Below are 19,597 nucleotides of genomic sequence, written 5' to 3' on the forward strand. Positions count from 1 at the left end.
CAAGCCATTTGATTAATTATTCTATCAATCAACACATGCCATTTGATTGATTATTATATCAATCAATAAAAGCCATTTGATTAATTATTCTATCAATTAACACAAGCCATTTGATTAATTATTCTATCAATCAACACAAGCCATTTGATTAATTATTATATCAATAACACAAACCATTTAATTAATTATTCTATCAATCAACACAAGCCATTTGATTAATTATTCTATCAATCAACACAAGCCATATGATTAATTATTCTGTCAATTAACACAAGCCATTTGATTATTCTATCAATCAACACAAACCATTTAATTAATTATTCTATCAATCAGCACAAACCATTTAATTAATTATTCTATCAATCAACACAAATCATTTAATTAATTATTCTATCAATCAACACAAGCCATTTAATTAATTATTCTATCAATTAACACAAGCCATTTGATTATTCTATCAATCAACACAAGCCACTTAAATAATTATTCTATCAATCAACACAAGCCATTTGGTTAATTATTCTGTCAATCAACACAAGCCATTTGATTATTTATTCTGTCAATCAACACAAGCCATTTGATAAATTATTCTGTCAATCAACACAAGCCATTTGATAAATTATTCTATCAATCAACACAAGCCATTTGATTAATTATTCTATCAATCAGCACAAGCCATTTGATTAATTATTATATCAATCAGCACAAGCCATTTGTTTAATTATTCTATCAATCAACACAAGCCATTTGATTAATTATTCTATCAGTCAACATAAGCCATTTGATTAATTTTTCTATCAATCAACACAAGTCATTTGATTAATTGACCTATCAATCAATTAATCCATTTGATGAATTATTCTATCAATCAACACAAGATAATGTGACAACCTTAAGAAGGGGACTTAAAATACAATTTGCATCCTCAATCTACTTGATATAAATTTTTGTGGTCCATGGCTTAATTAAACTTTCGATCATTTGATTAATCTTTTTCCATGGCTTGATTAAGCTTTCCATGTCTCGATCTATTTTGCCATGGCTTGGTATAATTTTACGTGGCCTTATTTAACTTTCTATGTATTGATTCAATTTTCCATGGCTTGATATTACTTTCTATGGCTTGATTTAACTTTCCATGGCTTAATATAACTTTCTCTGGTTTGATACAACTTTCCATGGCTTGACATAACTTTCCATGGTTTGATACAACTTTCCATGGCTTGATATAACTTACTATGGCTTAATTTAACTTTCTCTGGTTTGATTAAACTTTCCATGGTTTGATATAACTTTCCATTTTTTTTATACAACTTTTCATGGTTTGATATAACTTTCCATGGTTTTATATAACTTCCATGGCTTGATACAACTTTTCATGCCTTGATTAAACTTCCCATAGCTTGATTTAACTTTTCATGGCTTGATTAAACTTTCTATGGCTTGATTTAACTTTACATGGCTTAAATTAAACTTTCCATTCCTTGATTAAACTTTCTATGGCTTGATCAAACTTTCCATATCTTGATTTAACTTTCCATGGCTTGATTAAACTTTCTATGGCTTAATTTAACTGTCTATGGCTTGATTTAACTTTCTATGGCTTGATATAATTTACTATGGCTTGATTTAACTATCCAGCTGTATTCATTTTTTGATGGTATGAACTGGTTTGTAATCTTGTGATCTGGAAAATATTGCTAAGTTCCTTGATAAGCCCAGACATAATTTTCTGACCCCTATCAGTTAGTATAGCATCAGTGCACCATGAAGACAAATTAACTCATATAGAAGCCACCATGAAGACAAATTAACTTGTTGTATAGAAGCCACCATGAAGACAAATTAACTCGTATAAAAGTCACCATGAAGACAGATTAACTCATATAGAAGCCACCATGAAGACAAATTAACTCACTGTATAGAAGCCACCATGAAGACAAATTAACTCGTTGTATAGAAGCCACCATGAAGACAAATTAACTTGTATAAAAGTCACCATGAAGACAGATTAACTCATATAGAAGCCACCATGAAGACAAATTAACTCACTGTATAGAAGCCACCATGAAGACAAATTAACTCGTTGTATAGAAGCCACCATGAAGACAAATTAACTTGTATAAAAGTCACCATGAAGACAGATTAACTCATATAGAAGCCACCATGAAGACAAATTAACTCACTGTATAGAAGCCACCATGAAGACAAATTAACTCATTGTATAGAAGCCACCATGAAGACAAATTAACTCATTGTATAGAAGCCACCATGAAGACAAATTAACTCATTGTATAGAAGCCACCATGAAGACAAATTAACTCATATAGAAGCCACCATGAAGACAAATTAACTCATTGTATAGAAGTCACCATGAAGACAAATTAACTCATTGTATAGAAGCCACCATGAAGACAAATTAACTCATATAGAAGCCACCATGAAGACAAATTAACTCACTGTATAGAAGCCACCATGAAGACAAATTAACTCATTGTATAGAAGCCACCATGAAGACAAATTAACTCGTTGTATAGAAGCCACCATGAAGACAAATTAACTCATTGTATAGAAGCCACCATGAAGACAAATTAACTCGTTGTATAGAAGCCACCATGAAGGCTTCACAAGATACGAGTTGGAAGGCTTCACACCACTTATTCCAGTACAAACATTAGAAAATAAATGTCTTTTGTCATAGAGTAGTGGAGTCCAGAAACAGTTTCCAGTGTTAGTACATGTACTTTCTGTAAATGCTCTTAAAGCAAGATTAAATAAATTTGAGTCATGTTTCTTCCTCTAACGTCAGTGTTTATTTTTCTATCTGAGCATGTTCAAAAACAATGGTCTTCTACTGCTAGATAGGAAATCCATGAACAGGCAAATAGGGCCATCAGAAATATTTATTTGTTTATATGGACATTGTTCATATTCAACCCTCAAATCTATATAATGTAATGAATACCAGTATGGTTTGAAAATTGTCATTCTGTTGGTCATATCAATTTGCATTTTTGATAGGCCATACACTACAATGAAATCTGACCTTTACTAAACAAGCGAGTGGCTATCAAGGGAGGACATTTTATAGCCATAATGTTGATAAGTTGTAACACAAAATTATAGTATCATCACTAATGGTGGTTTTAGATCCATGCATGAAATTTATGTTATTTTTGCTAATGATATTTGATGTAATGTCAGAAATTAGCTAAAGGTTTGGGTTGAAATATCAGCGCATATTAATACTTTTCAAGTAAGTTGCCAGACTTAGTTTTTGTACCTTAATTGTCTTCTAAAAATGCAAGGCACACACGTGTGTGTGAATTTCTCAGGTATTAAAGTGTTTATATAATAATGTCAAAACAGTTATTAAACTTGAATTTACAGTAATTAGGAAAAATCAGTGAAGAAAGTAAATGTTGTTATTGTTGTTTGAACATCACTTTTAACACATTATAATCTTTATTATGCTGAGGAAATCTTTGCAAATTGCCTTTCCGAAGGACACAGAGGCAGATGACCTGGGCAGATATTGAACCTGTGACCCTAGGGTTACAAGTCTTAAGCTCTACCAACTAAGCTACTGCAAAGAGAAAAATGAGTGATGTAATTTACAGTAATGATTTGTCATTAAAATGAGTTATCTAATGCATAGTAAACATTTGACATTAAGATACATAATGAAATTGTGTGACTGTGCACATTGTCAACCTGTACACATTGCATCTGACATTAAAATTATGAAGTTGTCAACCTGTACACATTGCATCTGACATTAAAATTATGAAGTTGTCAACCTGTACACATTGCATCTGACATTAAAATTATGAAGTTGTCAACCTGTACACATGGCATCTGACATTAAAATTATGAAGTTGTCAACCTGTATACATTGCATCTGACATTAAAATTATGAAGTTGTCAACCTGTACACATTGCATCTGACATTAAAATTATGAAGTTGTCAACCTGTACACATGGCATCTGACATTAAAATTATGAAGTTGTCAACCTGTACACATTGCATCTGACATTAGAATTATGAAGTTGTCAACCTGTACACATTGCATCTGACATTATAATTATGAAGTTGTCAACCTGTACACATTGCATCTGACGTTAAAATTATGAAGTTGTCAACCTGTACACATTGCATCTGACATTAAAATTATGAAGTTGTCAACTTGTACACATGGCATCTGACATTAAAATTATGAAGTTGTCAACCTGTACACATTGCATCTGATATTAAAATAATGAAGTTGTCAACATGTACACATTGCATCTGACATTAAAATTATGAAGTTGTCAACATGTACACATTGCATCTGACATTAAAATTATGAAGTTGTGATCATGTACAAATTGCTTCTGATGTTTAAAAATAATGAGGTTTTGAAACTGTACACATTGCATCTGACATTAAAATTATGAAGTTGTGATCAAGCACAAATTGCTTCTGATGTTTAAAAAATAATGAGGTTGTGAAACTGTACACATTGCATCTGACATTAAAATAAAATAATGAAGTTGTTAACCTGTACACATTGCATCTGACATTAAAATAAAATAATGAAGTTGTCAACCTGTACACATTGCATCTGACATTAAAATTATGAAGGTGTGATCATGTACAAATTGCATCTATGTTTAAAAAATAATGAGGTTGTGAAACTGTACACATTGCATCTGACATTAAAATAAAATAATGAAGTTGTTAACCTGTACACATTGCATCTGACATTAAAATTATGAAGTTGTCAACCTGTACACATTGCATCCAACATTAAAATTATGAAGTTGTCAACATGTACACTTTGCATATGACATTAAATAAATGAAATTGACAACCTGTTCACATTGCATCTGAAATTAAAAAATGAAATTGTCAACCTGTACACATTGCCTCTGACATAAAAATTATGAAGTTGTCAACCTGTACACATTGCATCTGACATTAAAATTATGAAGTTGTCAACCCGTACACATTGCATCCGACATTAAAATTATGAAGTTGTCAACATGTACACTTTGCATATAACATTATATAAATGAAATTGTCAACCTGTACACATTGCATGTGACATTAAAATTATGAAGTTGTCAACCCATACACATTGCATCCGACATTAAAATTATGAAGTTGTCAACATGTACACTTTGCATATGACATTATATAAATGAAATTGTCAACCTGTACACATTGCATCTGACATTAAAATAAAATAATGAAGTTGTCAACCTGCAACTGTACATCTGACATTAAATTTATGAAGTTGTCAACCTGTGCACATTGCATCTGACATTAAAAAATGAAATTGCCAACATGTACACATTGCATCTGACATTCAATTTATGAAGTTGTCAACCTGTGCACATTGCATCTGACATTAAAATATGAAATTGTCAATGTGTACACATTGCACCTGACATTAAAATAATAAAATTGTCAACCTGTCACATTGCATCTGACATTAAATTTATGAAGTTGTTAACCTGTACACATTGCATCTGACATTAAAAAATGAAATTGTCAACCTGTACACATTGCATCTGACATTAAAATAATGAAATTGTCAATGTGTACACATTGCATCTGACATTAAAATAATGAAGTTGTCAATGTGTACACGTTGCATCTGACATTAAAATAATGAAGTTGTCAACCTGTACACATTGCATCTGACATTAAAATAATGAAGTTGTCAACCTGTACACATTGCATCTGACATTAAAATAATGAAGTTGTCAACCTGTACACATTGCATCTGACATTAAAATAATGAAGTTGTCAACCTGTACACATTGCATCTGATATTAAAATTATGAAGTTGTCAACCTGTTCACATTGCACCTGATGTTAATAGAATTGATGAAGTTGCCAACATATCCACTTTACGCATTTTCTTTAAGCTTTTGTTCTTGTACAGATGTCATTGACACAGTCATATCAAGACTTTGTCTTGGATGTTAAATGGGGAGGAGCTAAAAAGCCCTGGGCTAAAATAGTGTAAATATTCCAAAAACACTCATCAAAGACGTAAAATATGTACCAGCCTTTCATTCCTTTCATATACATCTAGATATTAATTCTGTCTGTTTCATCTAGATTCTGTGTTTTGTGGACCAGTCACTTCCTCTTTGCACCACATTGAGATGTCATTGTTGAACAAAGCATGCAATGAACAGTATAGGTATTTTAGTCTTGGCAGGTTAGAAGCAGGTATGCAATGAACAGTATAGACTTATTGTTCTTAGCAGATTAGAAACTTAAACTATATATATATATATATATATATATATATATATATATATATATATATATATATATATATATATATATATATATATATATATATATATATATATATATATATATATATATATATATATAGTTAGAAACAGGCAGTGAACACTATTTATATCAGTCTTGACTGGCTAGAACCATGCATTGAACAGTATAGATATGACAGTTAAGAAGCAGGCATTGAACAGTATGGCAGTCATGCAGTAAACATTATAGACATGTCAATCTTTTCAGGTTAAAAGCATACAATGAACATTATAGACATGTCAATCTTTTCAGGTTAAAAGCATACAATGAACATTATAGACATGTCAATCTTTTCAGGTTAAAAGCATACAATGAACTTTATAGACATGTCAATGTTTTCAGGTTAAAAGCATGCAATGAACATTATAGATGTGTCAATCTTTTCACGTTAAAAGCATACAATGAACATTACAGACATGTCAATCTTTTCAGGTTTAAAGCATACAATGAACATTATAGATATGTCAGTCTTTTCAGGTTAAAAGCATACAATGAACATTATAGACATGTCAATCTTTTCAGGTTAAAAGCATACAATGAACATTATAGACATGTCAATCTTTTCAGGTTTAAAGCATACAATGAACTTTATAGACATGTCAGTCTTTTCAGGTTTAAAGCATACAATGAACTTCATAGACGTGTCAGTCTTTTCAGGTTAAAAGCATACAATGAACATTATAGACATGTCAATCTTTTCAGGTTAAAAGCATACAATGAACATTATAGACATGTCAATCTTTTCAGGTTTAAAGCATACAATGAACTTTATAGACATGTCAGTCTTTTCAGGTTTAAAGCATACAATGAACTTCATAGACGTGTCAGTCTTTTCAGGTTAAAAGCATACAATGAACATTATAGACATGTCAATCTTTTCAGGTTAAAAGCATACAATGAACATTATAGACATGTCAATCTTTTCAGGTTTAAAGCATACAATGAACATTATAGATATGTCAATCTTTTCAGGTTAAAAGCATACAATGAACATTATAGACATGTCAGTCTTTTCAGGTTAAAAGCATACGATGAACATTATAGACATGTCAGTCTTTACAATTTGAAAACAGGCTGTGAACAGTATATGATAGATTACAAGCATGCAGTAAACAATACAGACAAGTCCATCTTGACAAGCTAGAACCATATAGTCAACAATATAGATCATGTCTTGACAGGCTACATCTATGCAATGAACAGTATAGACATAGTTTTGACAGGTTAGAAAGCATGCAGTGATTATTTCAGACAACTAATTTGATAATTTGGTCTTACTTGAGTACACCGTTTTCAGTCATGGTGTAACAGATGACTGTATAATAGATAAATGAATAATGTACAAGGTGGTAAAAGGAAAAAAGCAATGAGACATTAATACTTTAAAGTTATAGTGTATGAAAATGAAAATTTTGTGTCAGTTAAAGCATTCAGTCTGTTGGCTTGATTTTGCACATACTCATAATGCACTGGAAACCTGTATACTTTTGGTATTTGACCTCTCTTTTAAGCCTATTTTCTGTATCACTTGTCATGGTCATATGAGATCAAGCATTTTGTTCTTTTATAAGCACCAAACTGATATACAAAATTCTGCCAGGAATAGCGTTATACAGGTAAACTCATTGCAAAAAAAGATCAAACAATTTATGGTTAGTGCAAAGTGTTTTATTCCTATTATTTATCATGATATAAATCAATACAATAATGTTATTCTGGAGGGCCCTAGGTAGGTTGAGTGTAAACATTTCTAATTTAGATGATATGTGTTTACTGTTGAGAAACAAGGTGTAAAATCTTTATTTCAGCTGGAGTACATTCCTTGACATAACCATGGATTCCGATTGGTGGATCTGACCAGACATGCATGATTTTACATACTGTATATACTTGCTTAAGAGTAATTTCAAATGATTTATCTTCCAAAGTTTTCAGTGCACTTCTTCACTTTTGCTATTTAAAATTTGACTTTTAATTGACACCATATACATGTAGCCATTACTGTGCTGACATGTCATTACATGCTAATAAATATATACATAATGTACAGTTCATCAGTCATCAACATTCACATTTTACCATATTTACTCACTTATAAGTCAAGTCCAACTGCAGACTGTGCTGACCCAGATTTGCCATTGCATAATGTGCTGGCAGACCCAGGTCTGCATAGTTTGATAGGAGTAATCAGTAGAACAAACAACATAGACCTGGATCTGCAGGCACATTATGCTATGATAGATCATGATCTTTGTTGTTTGCAGTTTGGGTTGACTTATAAGCAAGTATAGATGGTATTACATGTACTTCCATGTATAATTGGTACGGACAAATTTCTTACTTATGAAGACATGCATTGAGCTAGCCAACTTTTCGGGCCAGATGTGCAATGTATAAAATACTGTTTTCTTGGGGTTTTGCTTCTTTTGATATGTAATATGTGGGGGATATAGCTGCCACTATCTATGTCTGTCTGTCCATCCATACACAGTTTCATTTCTGGAGGAAACTCTCAGACTGTTTAAGATATTTGAAACAAATTTGGGTCACATGTTAGTTATACTTAGAATTGTGTCCATTAAATATTTTTTATGTTACCATGGAAACAAAGTGTAACATAAGTAGTATATACATTGAGAGGGACTATCAGTAGTATACTTAAATTTAGAGTGCTGAACCATAAATAACTTTCTGTGGAGTCTTTACATGACTAGAGGGCTGGAGGAAGGATATTTTATCTCAAGATGACTTTTGCTTGAAAGGCCGAAGGAATTATTTGGAGGTACATTGTTTCTCTTTCATACTATGTGAAATTTTTGGGTCTCACTCTTTCTTATTGTTTTTTTTTTTTCCTTTCTAAAGTTTTACATAAATAGCATCTGAACTTTTAATGGGACTCATATCTCAAGAACAATCATAAGGACTTCCATTGAATGTATTCTCCATTATTCAGTTCAGTGAAACCCCATTATATCAAGTGTTGGAATAACATTAATTTGGATATAGCTTGGTTGTCGCATGGCTCCCAAAATTCAGAGGAACTTTACTAATTGCTTGATGTACTTCAAACTTTGATGCTGATATAAACAAGTTTGATTTAATAATTTGACCAGTTATGAGTTATTCTTGAAGAAAACAAATATGACTTCTTCTGCTTATTTAAAAAAATGTTAATGCCTTAAAAAGCTAATAATTCTTAATCCAATTATTATTGAATCGTCAACAATAAAGCCGTAATGTCTTATTTGTGTTTGTCATCAGTGCATCATGTGTAGTCATTTCGTAATACAGCATAAACAATAGCCAACAAATGTTTGCTCAGTCATCGGGAATACACAACCAAACGATGTTGTGGTCTCAAAAAGTTTCTCATCAGAGTTTATACATCAGTTAATTTACCTATCTGTTTAAGGGGAAAAATAAAACAAATAATAAAACAATGCCTGCTCAATCAACTCTGACAGACCTATTTGAAACAAGTTTATCACCCAAATTGTCATATACATGTACTCCACACACCAACCCATATACCTTTCATCTTAATCCATTTATTTGCTAGTCAGCAGCTTAAAGTCCATCCCACATAAACAGTTACTTGACATTGTAATGCTAACATTGACTGGAACAGAACCATTTAAGTTGTAAGGGTCTAGAGATTTGTTATTATAATTAAACATACTACCCCCTGCATTTGCTCTGCTGTAGTGCAAGTTGTAGTTATATACAATTTTTTTAATAAATATTGCTCTGTTTTATTTATTCATTCCTCTGTTTATTAGAGAATGACTCAGTTGATTTTACAGTACTCTCTTTTTACTCATCTAAAGGTTTACTCTCAAACTGGGTTCAAATGCTTGTTGAATTCTCATTTAAAGTATGTTATGAGATCAGTATCATTGACCTCCTGTATGAATTTCAGTTGAAGTATTTTTCAAATCATAATAAAGTTTATTTTTTTAAATGCCCAACATCTGATGTATGCATTTTATTGTCAGTCAGAAATCAGACCCTTTGGACATGTCCAACAAATATGAATGTTTACCAATATCCTTGTACATTTATATGTTTGTACCAATGACTTGTTTCTCTGCCCTTCTCAAATTAAATAGGAACAACTGTTTTTAGTATTTATTTTTTATTGTGCAACATGTTGATAATTGCATGAATGAAGTTTATAGTTTAGCACCCCACCCACCCATTCTATTGCCAGGAGGATATACAGACAATATTTTCTTCAGCTAACTTGGATGGATATAGCATGGTATGGTACATAACATGATGACACTCTTTGGACCCTGGCCATCATGTTATTGTGCAGTTTCACTGTTTTATAGGTTTGTCAATATTTTAATCTCACTTCAGGATCATTTTTCCCTTATTTTCTACAGGAAGCCAACAACATTTGCTACATTAGACTACAATGGCCGTAAGAAGTTATTTTTTGGTCTGCCAGGAAATCCAGTGTCAGCAATTGTTACCTGTAACTTGTATGTCATTCCTGCACTGGACAAAATGGCTGGAAAACCAAATCCGCATAGGACAGTAATTAAAGCAAAGGTAAGCATAGATTCCATATAAGAATGACCCCATTGCTAATTAACAATTTTGCTTGCTGTAGTCATTCAAACAAATAGATGCCAAAATAATGGGTATGGGTTACAATACATGGGAACTGCAATATGATGGATGGAGACTCAGAATATTGACTGTGTTCAAATTTTTCAGTTGAGGAAGTAGCTGAAAATCAATGTTTTTGAAGCAAAAACAAACTATTCTGATTTGTTGCAGTGAAAATTCTAGCTGTAAGAAATGCATGCAAATAATATTTAACAAAACCTTGGGTCAAACATGTGCACACATTCTGAATATTAATGTGCTTTATCTGTTGATAAGTTTTTAGCACTGAATTGAGACACATAAAAATCTCTGACAAAGTGACTAAATGTACTTCTGTGTGGATAGTTTCATTGGAATTAGCATGGATTCACACTTATGAATGCAATGAGACTGGTCAGTGAGTATACATGTTGATACTTTAACCATCAATTTTATACATTTCACACACACACACACACAAACACATGCATTGATTTAAGACAGTAACTGTGCCAATGAATCATGTAGTTTTGCACCCACCACAGTGAGATTGGTCAGTGAGTATACATGTTGATACTTTAACCATCATTTTTATACATTTCACACACACACACAGAGAGAATACATGTGTAATAAGATTTAAAATTCAAAAATCATTTATAATCATTATAGTAGCAATGAACAGTTTGCTTTCTACATCATTTGGAATATATATATATATATATATATATATATATATATATATATATATATATATATATATATATATATATAGTTCAGAGTTGCTTAATTATGCTTTTTTATTTTCGCAGGTGGATGCAACCATTAAACTGGATCCCAGACCAGAGTATCACAGAGTTGTTCTGACTTGGTCACCTGACTCTCCTATTCCTGTAGCAACTAGCACAGGAAATCAGATCAGTAGTCGTTTACTGAGCATGTGTACAGCCAATGGTCTGCTAATGTTACCTCCAAAGTCAGAAGAGGTATCAGAAATTAAAATGGATACTTTGGTGGATGTCATGATTATTGGAAGATTGTAGAAGTTTAAAATGTCTTCTAAACAAACTTAATGGATTTATTTTATTTTAGATTTTCATAGTCTTAGATAATTTTGATATTTGTTCTTTTACAGTACAACCAATTAACACCAAAATCTCAAAGGACAAAAATTCAAATTTAAAGTTTAAGGTTTTTTAGTACACTGAGGTTTACTATTTTCACTTAAGAATGAGATGTGATCACGTGGTCTCAAATAGAAGTAAATGTTTATATGTTTTGACAAAACTTCTATCCCTGTTTAGTTTTGATAGCTGATCTAACCTTTAAACCAGATCAACCTTTTGTGTGTCCTCCATCATCCTTTGTGTGTTTGATATCCATCAGCAGTTGCTTTTTTCAATTTCATGTCCAAAGCCATGGGACCAGTTTTAGCTGCCTTGGTATGTTCTTGGGAAAGGCACCTAACTCCTATTTCCACTGCATGTTATAACCAATAAGTTTAGAAACCAATAAACAACACCATGAACAACAAGACTAATTTTAGTCAAGCATGGCAGGAAGTACCCTGGCAAATGAAGGCCTTTCACACTTATACAAATGATGCAGATCTGCCATCAAACATGCCTGGCATTTCCATAAATGAAAAAACAAAATCTTTTAACTTCTAATGTAGAAAAAACTGTTGACAGAATTTTGCCAAATTTAAAAGAAAGCATCATGCATAAGAACATTAAAATTTATACACTTGATGCCATTCTACTACATAAAATATGGCTGCCATTTCCTAAAAATAGATATTATTATATGCTCATTTTTGTCTCTGTTAACTTTACATTGTCAGAATTGTTTAGTATTTTACGATATTGCACTCACATGCATGACATATATGCCCAATATTGTATTAGGAATTACTTTGTAAACAAACCATGTACACTCACATAGTAGGTGCTTTACATTTTGATTGATTAAATTTGTTTATGAATGAACTAAAGCAGATGTTTCATGGACTGCCACATACCAGCTGCTTTGCCACATTCTCAGTTAACTTTTTTGATACAATGTTTCGGATTTAGGCTAGTGATAGATACCAGACAGGTCATAAAATTGCTGGGTCCCTACAAATAACATGCAAGTGACAAGGCATAAACTGTCTTCTTTAGCATGTAACAAGAATGGCAAAAACTATACTTCGTTTCACATACTGAATTTCCTCAAAATGTACTTTCTTAGTTCTGCAAATCCGAATTACATGAGCCATGTCATGAGTTCTCAAGCTTGATTACACATTTCGAAATTGTACTGTAATTTTGACTATATTCCAAGTGCAATTACATCCTCCTTACTGCACTCAAAATGAAATAAACATTATATTCCATAGTGTCTTTTTGATAATTGCAATTGAAAGACTTCATATTTTCCCCACATTATGATTTCAAACATTCAGTGACAAAACAGAAACACACTTGCAGATGTCAACATGCTGCTCCCTTTTGCTGCTTAAATCAGATGTACCTCATGTAGAATTGACACAGATAAATCCAGTCATTATCACAAAATTTAGCAGAATTGACAAAAATACCAAGATCTATTCATTCGACACTAAATGGAAAGTTGTTGCAATGTGCATTCATTCACAGTATGAATCTAAATTTCACTTTTAAGTAGACTAAAATGCCATTTTCTTTCAAAAGTGATGTCTAGCGAGCGACTAAGTTCGAATTTATCTGGTTTGAGTTATGTGCACATTAATAATGTTGTTGCTGTGTGCTGATGAATCTATGTTTGTGTGTATAGTTAGGAATATGGCATAAATTCAATTACTTTGTTTCTTGTAGTGTATTTTTGTTTATATAATAAGAAAATGAGCATATAATAAAAAGGTTACTGCATTTGTATGGGAAAATATGAACTCATTTTGTTAGATGGATATACTGCACTCTCAAGGTCATGCAGTATATCCATCCAAAAAACTCATACATATTTTCCCTTACAAATGTAGTACCCTATAAATCTTTATGCAACAAAATCCACTCAACAAACTTTGACCAAATTGGACAAAAATGCATCAATGGCCTTTCCATTTTGTACATATCATGCTTATCTGCCATTAAATATGTCTACTATTACTGAAAAATAGCTAAATCATTAGACATCATCTTCTCACAAAATACTGAAGAGACTGACTAAATTTGATTGATAGCAATCTGGTCATAAAGCCTGTCAGTTTAATACAAATTATGCCAATCCAGAAATAAATTTGGCTGCCATTTCTTAAAATATAAAAACCTTTAAAAGACTTCTTCAAAACTGCTGAATGAAATTTGCCTAAATTGACAAAAAGCATTCAAGCAGGAAAACCTTTCAGTTTCATACAGCTGGTGCTGATTTGCCATTAGATATGGCTGCCATCACTGAAAGTAGAAAGAAAACATAAACTTGAACTGACATTTTCTCAAAACTACTCAACAGAATGAAACAAAATTTTAAAGAAAGCTTCCAGGAATAGAAGACTTTTCCAAGTTTTATAAATGATGCCATTCCACCATTGGATATGACCATCATTACCGAAATATAGAAACATTTCAGTGGCTTTATCGTAAAAAATGTTCAACAGAATTCAACACAATTTAACAGAAAGCACCCTGGCATAGACGGGCTTTTATATTTAAACAAATAATGACAAGCATTCAACATATATATCTACACTTATGAAAAAAGAAAAATAATTAAATGACCTTTTGTGAAAAAAACAGAATATGACCAATATGGCCAAACTTGAAATGAAAGCATTCCAGTATAAAGGGCTTCAAAGTTTCTACAAAAGATGACAATCTGCCATCAAATTTGGCCACCATTGCTGAAAATAGAAAAAACTTTAAATGACTTATCACAAATTGCTTATCAAAATTTGACAGTATTCTGATATCAAGAGCTTCAATTTTTGTACAAATGATGTCAATTCTCTAGTAAACAGAATTTTACCAAACTTTATGTAATATATCCTGGAATAAATGGCTTATGAGTTTACACAAATAATGCCAGTATACCATCAAATATGGCAGTTGTTGTGTAATTTCATTTTGACACTATTAATAGCTTCTTCTAAATAATTGCCTAACAGAATTTTACTAAAGGTGTTACATGTTAAACACTTTTCAGAAATATAAAAATGGTGCCATCCATCACTAAAGGTTGAAAACATTCGCACAAGTTTATCTGACACTGATGCTGTACAGAATTTGACTAACTTTGATGGAAAGTATCCTGATTTTCAACATTGGGCAAAAATATTGCCAATGTTTGACCAAGACTTGATCAAGATACAAAATCTAAAAGAAACTTGAAACAGTTGTTTTCATAATATATGCAGTCAACAGCATTAGAAGAAATGTCAACACAAAGCATCTTGCTGACCCAGACTTTTTAACCAGTCTACTTGCATTTGGCTATAAGGCATTTATCAGCCAGTTGTGCAATCTTTGGCACACTTCAGACTTTTAAAACAATGTTACATTTATGTGATCAAATTTAGACGGGTCATTAAAAATTATGTCCCTCTTTAGTTTGAAGATTCAATGTCAAAATTTCAGTTCCCACATATTTTTGTAGTCTAAAGTAAAACTATATCAATGTTATGTTCTGCCAAAAACTTTAATTTGAGATAACATTTACAGGATTTTGATTTGCTGTGTCTTGTAATGTATGTTTGACTAAATATTTTGTGGTAGATATGATTAGAATTATATCCAAGAATATGTTTCTATTCAGTTAAATATTAGCTATGAAATAAAATTGGTAATTTGTTGCAATGTAAAAGATGTCAGTTTGTTTTTAAATTTTACCTTGAACTAATCAACTAATCCATTTCTTCTTTTTTATTTTTAGTAGCATTTGATGCGGTATGAAATTCATGTTGGAATTTTTTCACCTAAATTACAAGAAAATTATTTCCAATGTATGTTACAAATGTAATCAATATTATAAAATTATAGGCTGTAGAGACCTCATTTAGTTCTATATTATGTGAGTTATAATTGTGTAACAAAGATATTGGAAAAACTACTGAATTTAAGGATTTATATCTGGATTTTATTATGACATGCAGCTAGCCAGATTTAATCTAAAATCACATAAAATAGAAAAATAAAATTTGGTATGCTTTTGTTCCAGTCCCAGGTTCATGCATCTGTAGCAATGGCTACAGTTTGTCAGACTTATTTTTTGGTCTAAGTGTCTCCATTCGTGATAGATGTGCCAGACATACCCAAATCTAGTTCTAGGCATTATGTTAAATTGTGATGCTGATATCTACCAGTAATTCAGAACCAAAAACCCAAACTTTTGCAAGTGTTTTGATTCAACACATCACAGTTTGAGTAAACTTGTAGGTGTAGTGTAATATGGATCATTACCGTATATACTTGATTATGAGTTCAACAGCAAACTGCATAGGCCCAGGTCTGCCATTGCATAATGCACCAGCAGATCTGGATCTGTGCAGCTTGTTAGGAGTAATCAGTCATACAAACAACATAGACTCTTATCTGTAGGTGCAATATGCTATGGCAGATCAGGACCTTTATTGTTTGCAATTTGACTCAACTTATAAGCAAGTATATATGGTGCAATAATTATGAGATTATTTCATACTTACTGCATTTTGCAAGCGCATGGTAGAAGTGCCAGCAATGGACTGTTCGCATTTTGCTTAAATGTACACTGATTACCTTGGAAAGATGAGATAATACAGAGTTCAGTTTTTTGCTGAATATTTTTTCACATCACATATAAGTGCCAGTTTATGGATGTTCCTAGCAGTTTACAAAGTTGGAGTTTACTTTGAAATTTTCCACTATATTCATTGCATAAACTTTGATTGATGTTTTACAGGTATCAGTATTTTGTCTAGAGCTCAGAAAGGATTTCTAAGAATGATTTTGTTCTTGTTAACCTTCAGTTTACTGCATTATCTTTTCAAAGTAAGCTGCTGGAGCAACTTTACCTACACAAATTTTGATTTAATTTTTGTTTGATTCTTTTGTAATATTGTTTCATTTGGTCACAAATGGTATTCTTGAGCCAGTGTTATAATAAAGGTTGAAAAGCTCAATTGCATTTGAATTCTTTTATCTCACATAGTGTTTTGTTTAAGTAAGAAGAAACCTTCTTTTTGTAACTTTCAAAGGTAATGACAGTTCTGACAATTAGAACGAATGTATCCTAAATATTTAATTAAGTGTTTTTCTTTACAAGATAGGATACAGTGTAGCATTCATACTTGCTTACAAGTCAAGTCAAACTGCAAACTACACAGACCCAGATGTGATGCTGCATAATGCATCAGTAGATCCTATTCTATGCAGTTTGTTAGGAGCAGTCAATAGAACAAACAACACAGACCCTAATCTACAGGTGCATTGTGATACAGCAGATCAAGATCTTTTGTTGTTTGCAATTCGCCCCACTTGCAAGTGAGTATATACAGTTGTCTGTGGCTGATCATAATTTTAATTTTATACCAAATACAGATAAGGTAAGACAGAATACTCTCTATTTCCATATAATTTCTTTTCTAAACATAGATGGTTCAAAATGCTGTCTCCTTCTTGCTGCTTAGTTTCGTTTTGACACAAGATTGTACTTTCTGGCAAGTTAAATCAATTAATCTTTTTTGAAAAGATCTAATTGTTCCTGGGTAGGTACTGAAAGAAAGTTTTCTACTTTTGATGACATTTTAGAAAAAGCTTGCCAATTTCACTAAAAATTTCAAAAATATGGGGAATTCAAATTTCAAAAAACAAAGTTTTCAGAAATATTCTATCCAAAATTCAAAATAATCCTTAGGATGAGCACCCAATTCTTATGTTACCTGTTTAGCCTTAAATAAACAGTAACACAAGAAAGAGTGAAAACAACCTGCTTTGGAAAAAAATATAATAATTTATTTCCTGGAATAATCTGTAAAAATAAAAAAAAAATATGAAAAAATTTAAGAATCAGTTCAAAAAATAATCCAAGAATAATCCATGAATAAAATTTTTTAAGTCCTAATAACAAAATGTTCTACTGATTTTAAGTTCGAATCCCAAACGAAGATGGAAGACGATGACATATGCTGTAATCTGTGGTGTTGAAGTCTACATTTCTTTGTAGAAACAAGAATTATCACTCCAGTTTTGGAAATCTGAATAAATTTTTATAAAAACTGTCCTTTTTCAACAATTTCACATTAGCACACATATTTTCCAGGAAAAAAGAATTAATCCTTCTGAATCAAAGTAATTTGAAATAACTCCAATCCAAGTAATTTGAAATAACTCCAAACAGCACAACACACAACTTCCAGTGTTAAGAAAAAGCCCAGCTGCAACTGAGAATATCTCTCCAAAACAAAGGTTATATCATATTCCAAAATGCAAAAAGGGGGTCACATGATGATGTTCCGGAACCTCATAGAAATTATGTACTTGTTAAAGATCACATGCACCAAGTGTGGCCCTGATGAAAACCAATCATTTTACTCTAAGAAATAAAAAATATAAAAAAATTGTTTACATTTTAAACTCATAGTCCCATCATGACCTCGACAACAACCAATCATTTTAAAATAAAAATAGAACTTATTTACGTAGTTGCTGCTAATTTTGAATTAAGGTCAAGATCTAGATCAACACCTTGTGTTTATAAAACGAACAGTCAAGGTCAAACTATTTTCTGGAAAAAGTATCATCTCCAGTGAATAAATTTACATTACAATAGCATGTAATGAAGAAAAAGAACTAAAACTGACAAACAATTAAATTGAAATAAATATATATATATATATATATATATATATATATATATATATATATATATATATATATATATATATATATATATATATATATATATATACACACACACACTGATATAATCTGGTGATGGTGGTGGATAGCTCCTGTCCTACTACTGATTTCCAATTTCCCAAATTTTTTATGAATAATTCTGATTTTAAACAGAGCTCTATTTATTTTTTCATATAACTTGAAGTCTTTTTATCTTGCTCATCTATGGCATATAAAATGATTTTGTAATTTTGTCCTGCTTCCTGAGAAGATTTATATTTTCATGTAGAGGAGATTCTAATTTTATTGCATTTCTAATAAGTGTTTTTCTAAGATTCAAGTATTGCATCAAGAACTAGATAAATATGTACAAAAGTAATATTGGTATTAAATTTTTGTTGGAACCCACTGTATGCAAGAAACACGCCATCTGCCATAATGATATCAGTAACAAGAAATACAGACTCTTCACACCAAAGGATGGTTGTAATGTCATTTATTTTGACATAATCAGAGTAGCATTGAAAAAATTTGTTAACGGGTTGTGGTGTAAAGATCATCCAATTCTGACAATGTAAAAGCACATCTGTCCAATAATTTTGAAACATTTTGGAGTCCTTCTTTTTTTCAAACAATATAATTTCCACACCAAACTCTTCAGGTATTGATAAGAAGTTTCCAAGGTGAATGGTTAAGTGGATCAATTAATTCTTTTATCCATGTGATCTGAAGTTGATTACGAAAAGAATGGGAACATTCCAGTGGCTCTTGTGGTTAGAGCATCCACCTCAGATCTGGGAGATCATGGGTTCAAACTCCAGTGGAGTCATACCAA

The 19,597-nt window shown here is 31.6% G+C and overlaps 1 protein-coding gene across 1 annotated transcript in view; it reads left to right on the forward strand.

The window, feature by feature from the left end:
* LOC149804592 (gephyrin-like) overlaps positions 1–17,045 on the forward strand; it is a 164,669-nt gene extending 147,624 nt beyond the window's left edge. Inside the window, exons 17-18 of the mRNA XM_089941991.1 lie at positions 10,726–10,894; positions 11,746–17,045. Coding sequence (XP_089798117.1) covers positions 10,726–10,894; positions 11,746–11,976 — 400 coding nt within the window. The 3' untranslated portion in view covers positions 11,977–17,045. The remainder of the gene's footprint in view (positions 1–10,725; positions 10,895–11,745) is intronic.
* The last annotated feature ends 2,552 nt before the right edge of the window (positions 17,046–19,597 follow it).

This window comes from Sinohyriopsis cumingii, chromosome 2 (genome assembly GCF_028554795.1).
Source record: "Sinohyriopsis cumingii isolate HCF-2022 chromosome 2, ASM2855479v2, whole genome shotgun sequence".
Taxonomy (NCBI): Eukaryota; Metazoa; Mollusca; class Bivalvia; order Unionida; family Unionidae; genus Sinohyriopsis; species Sinohyriopsis cumingii.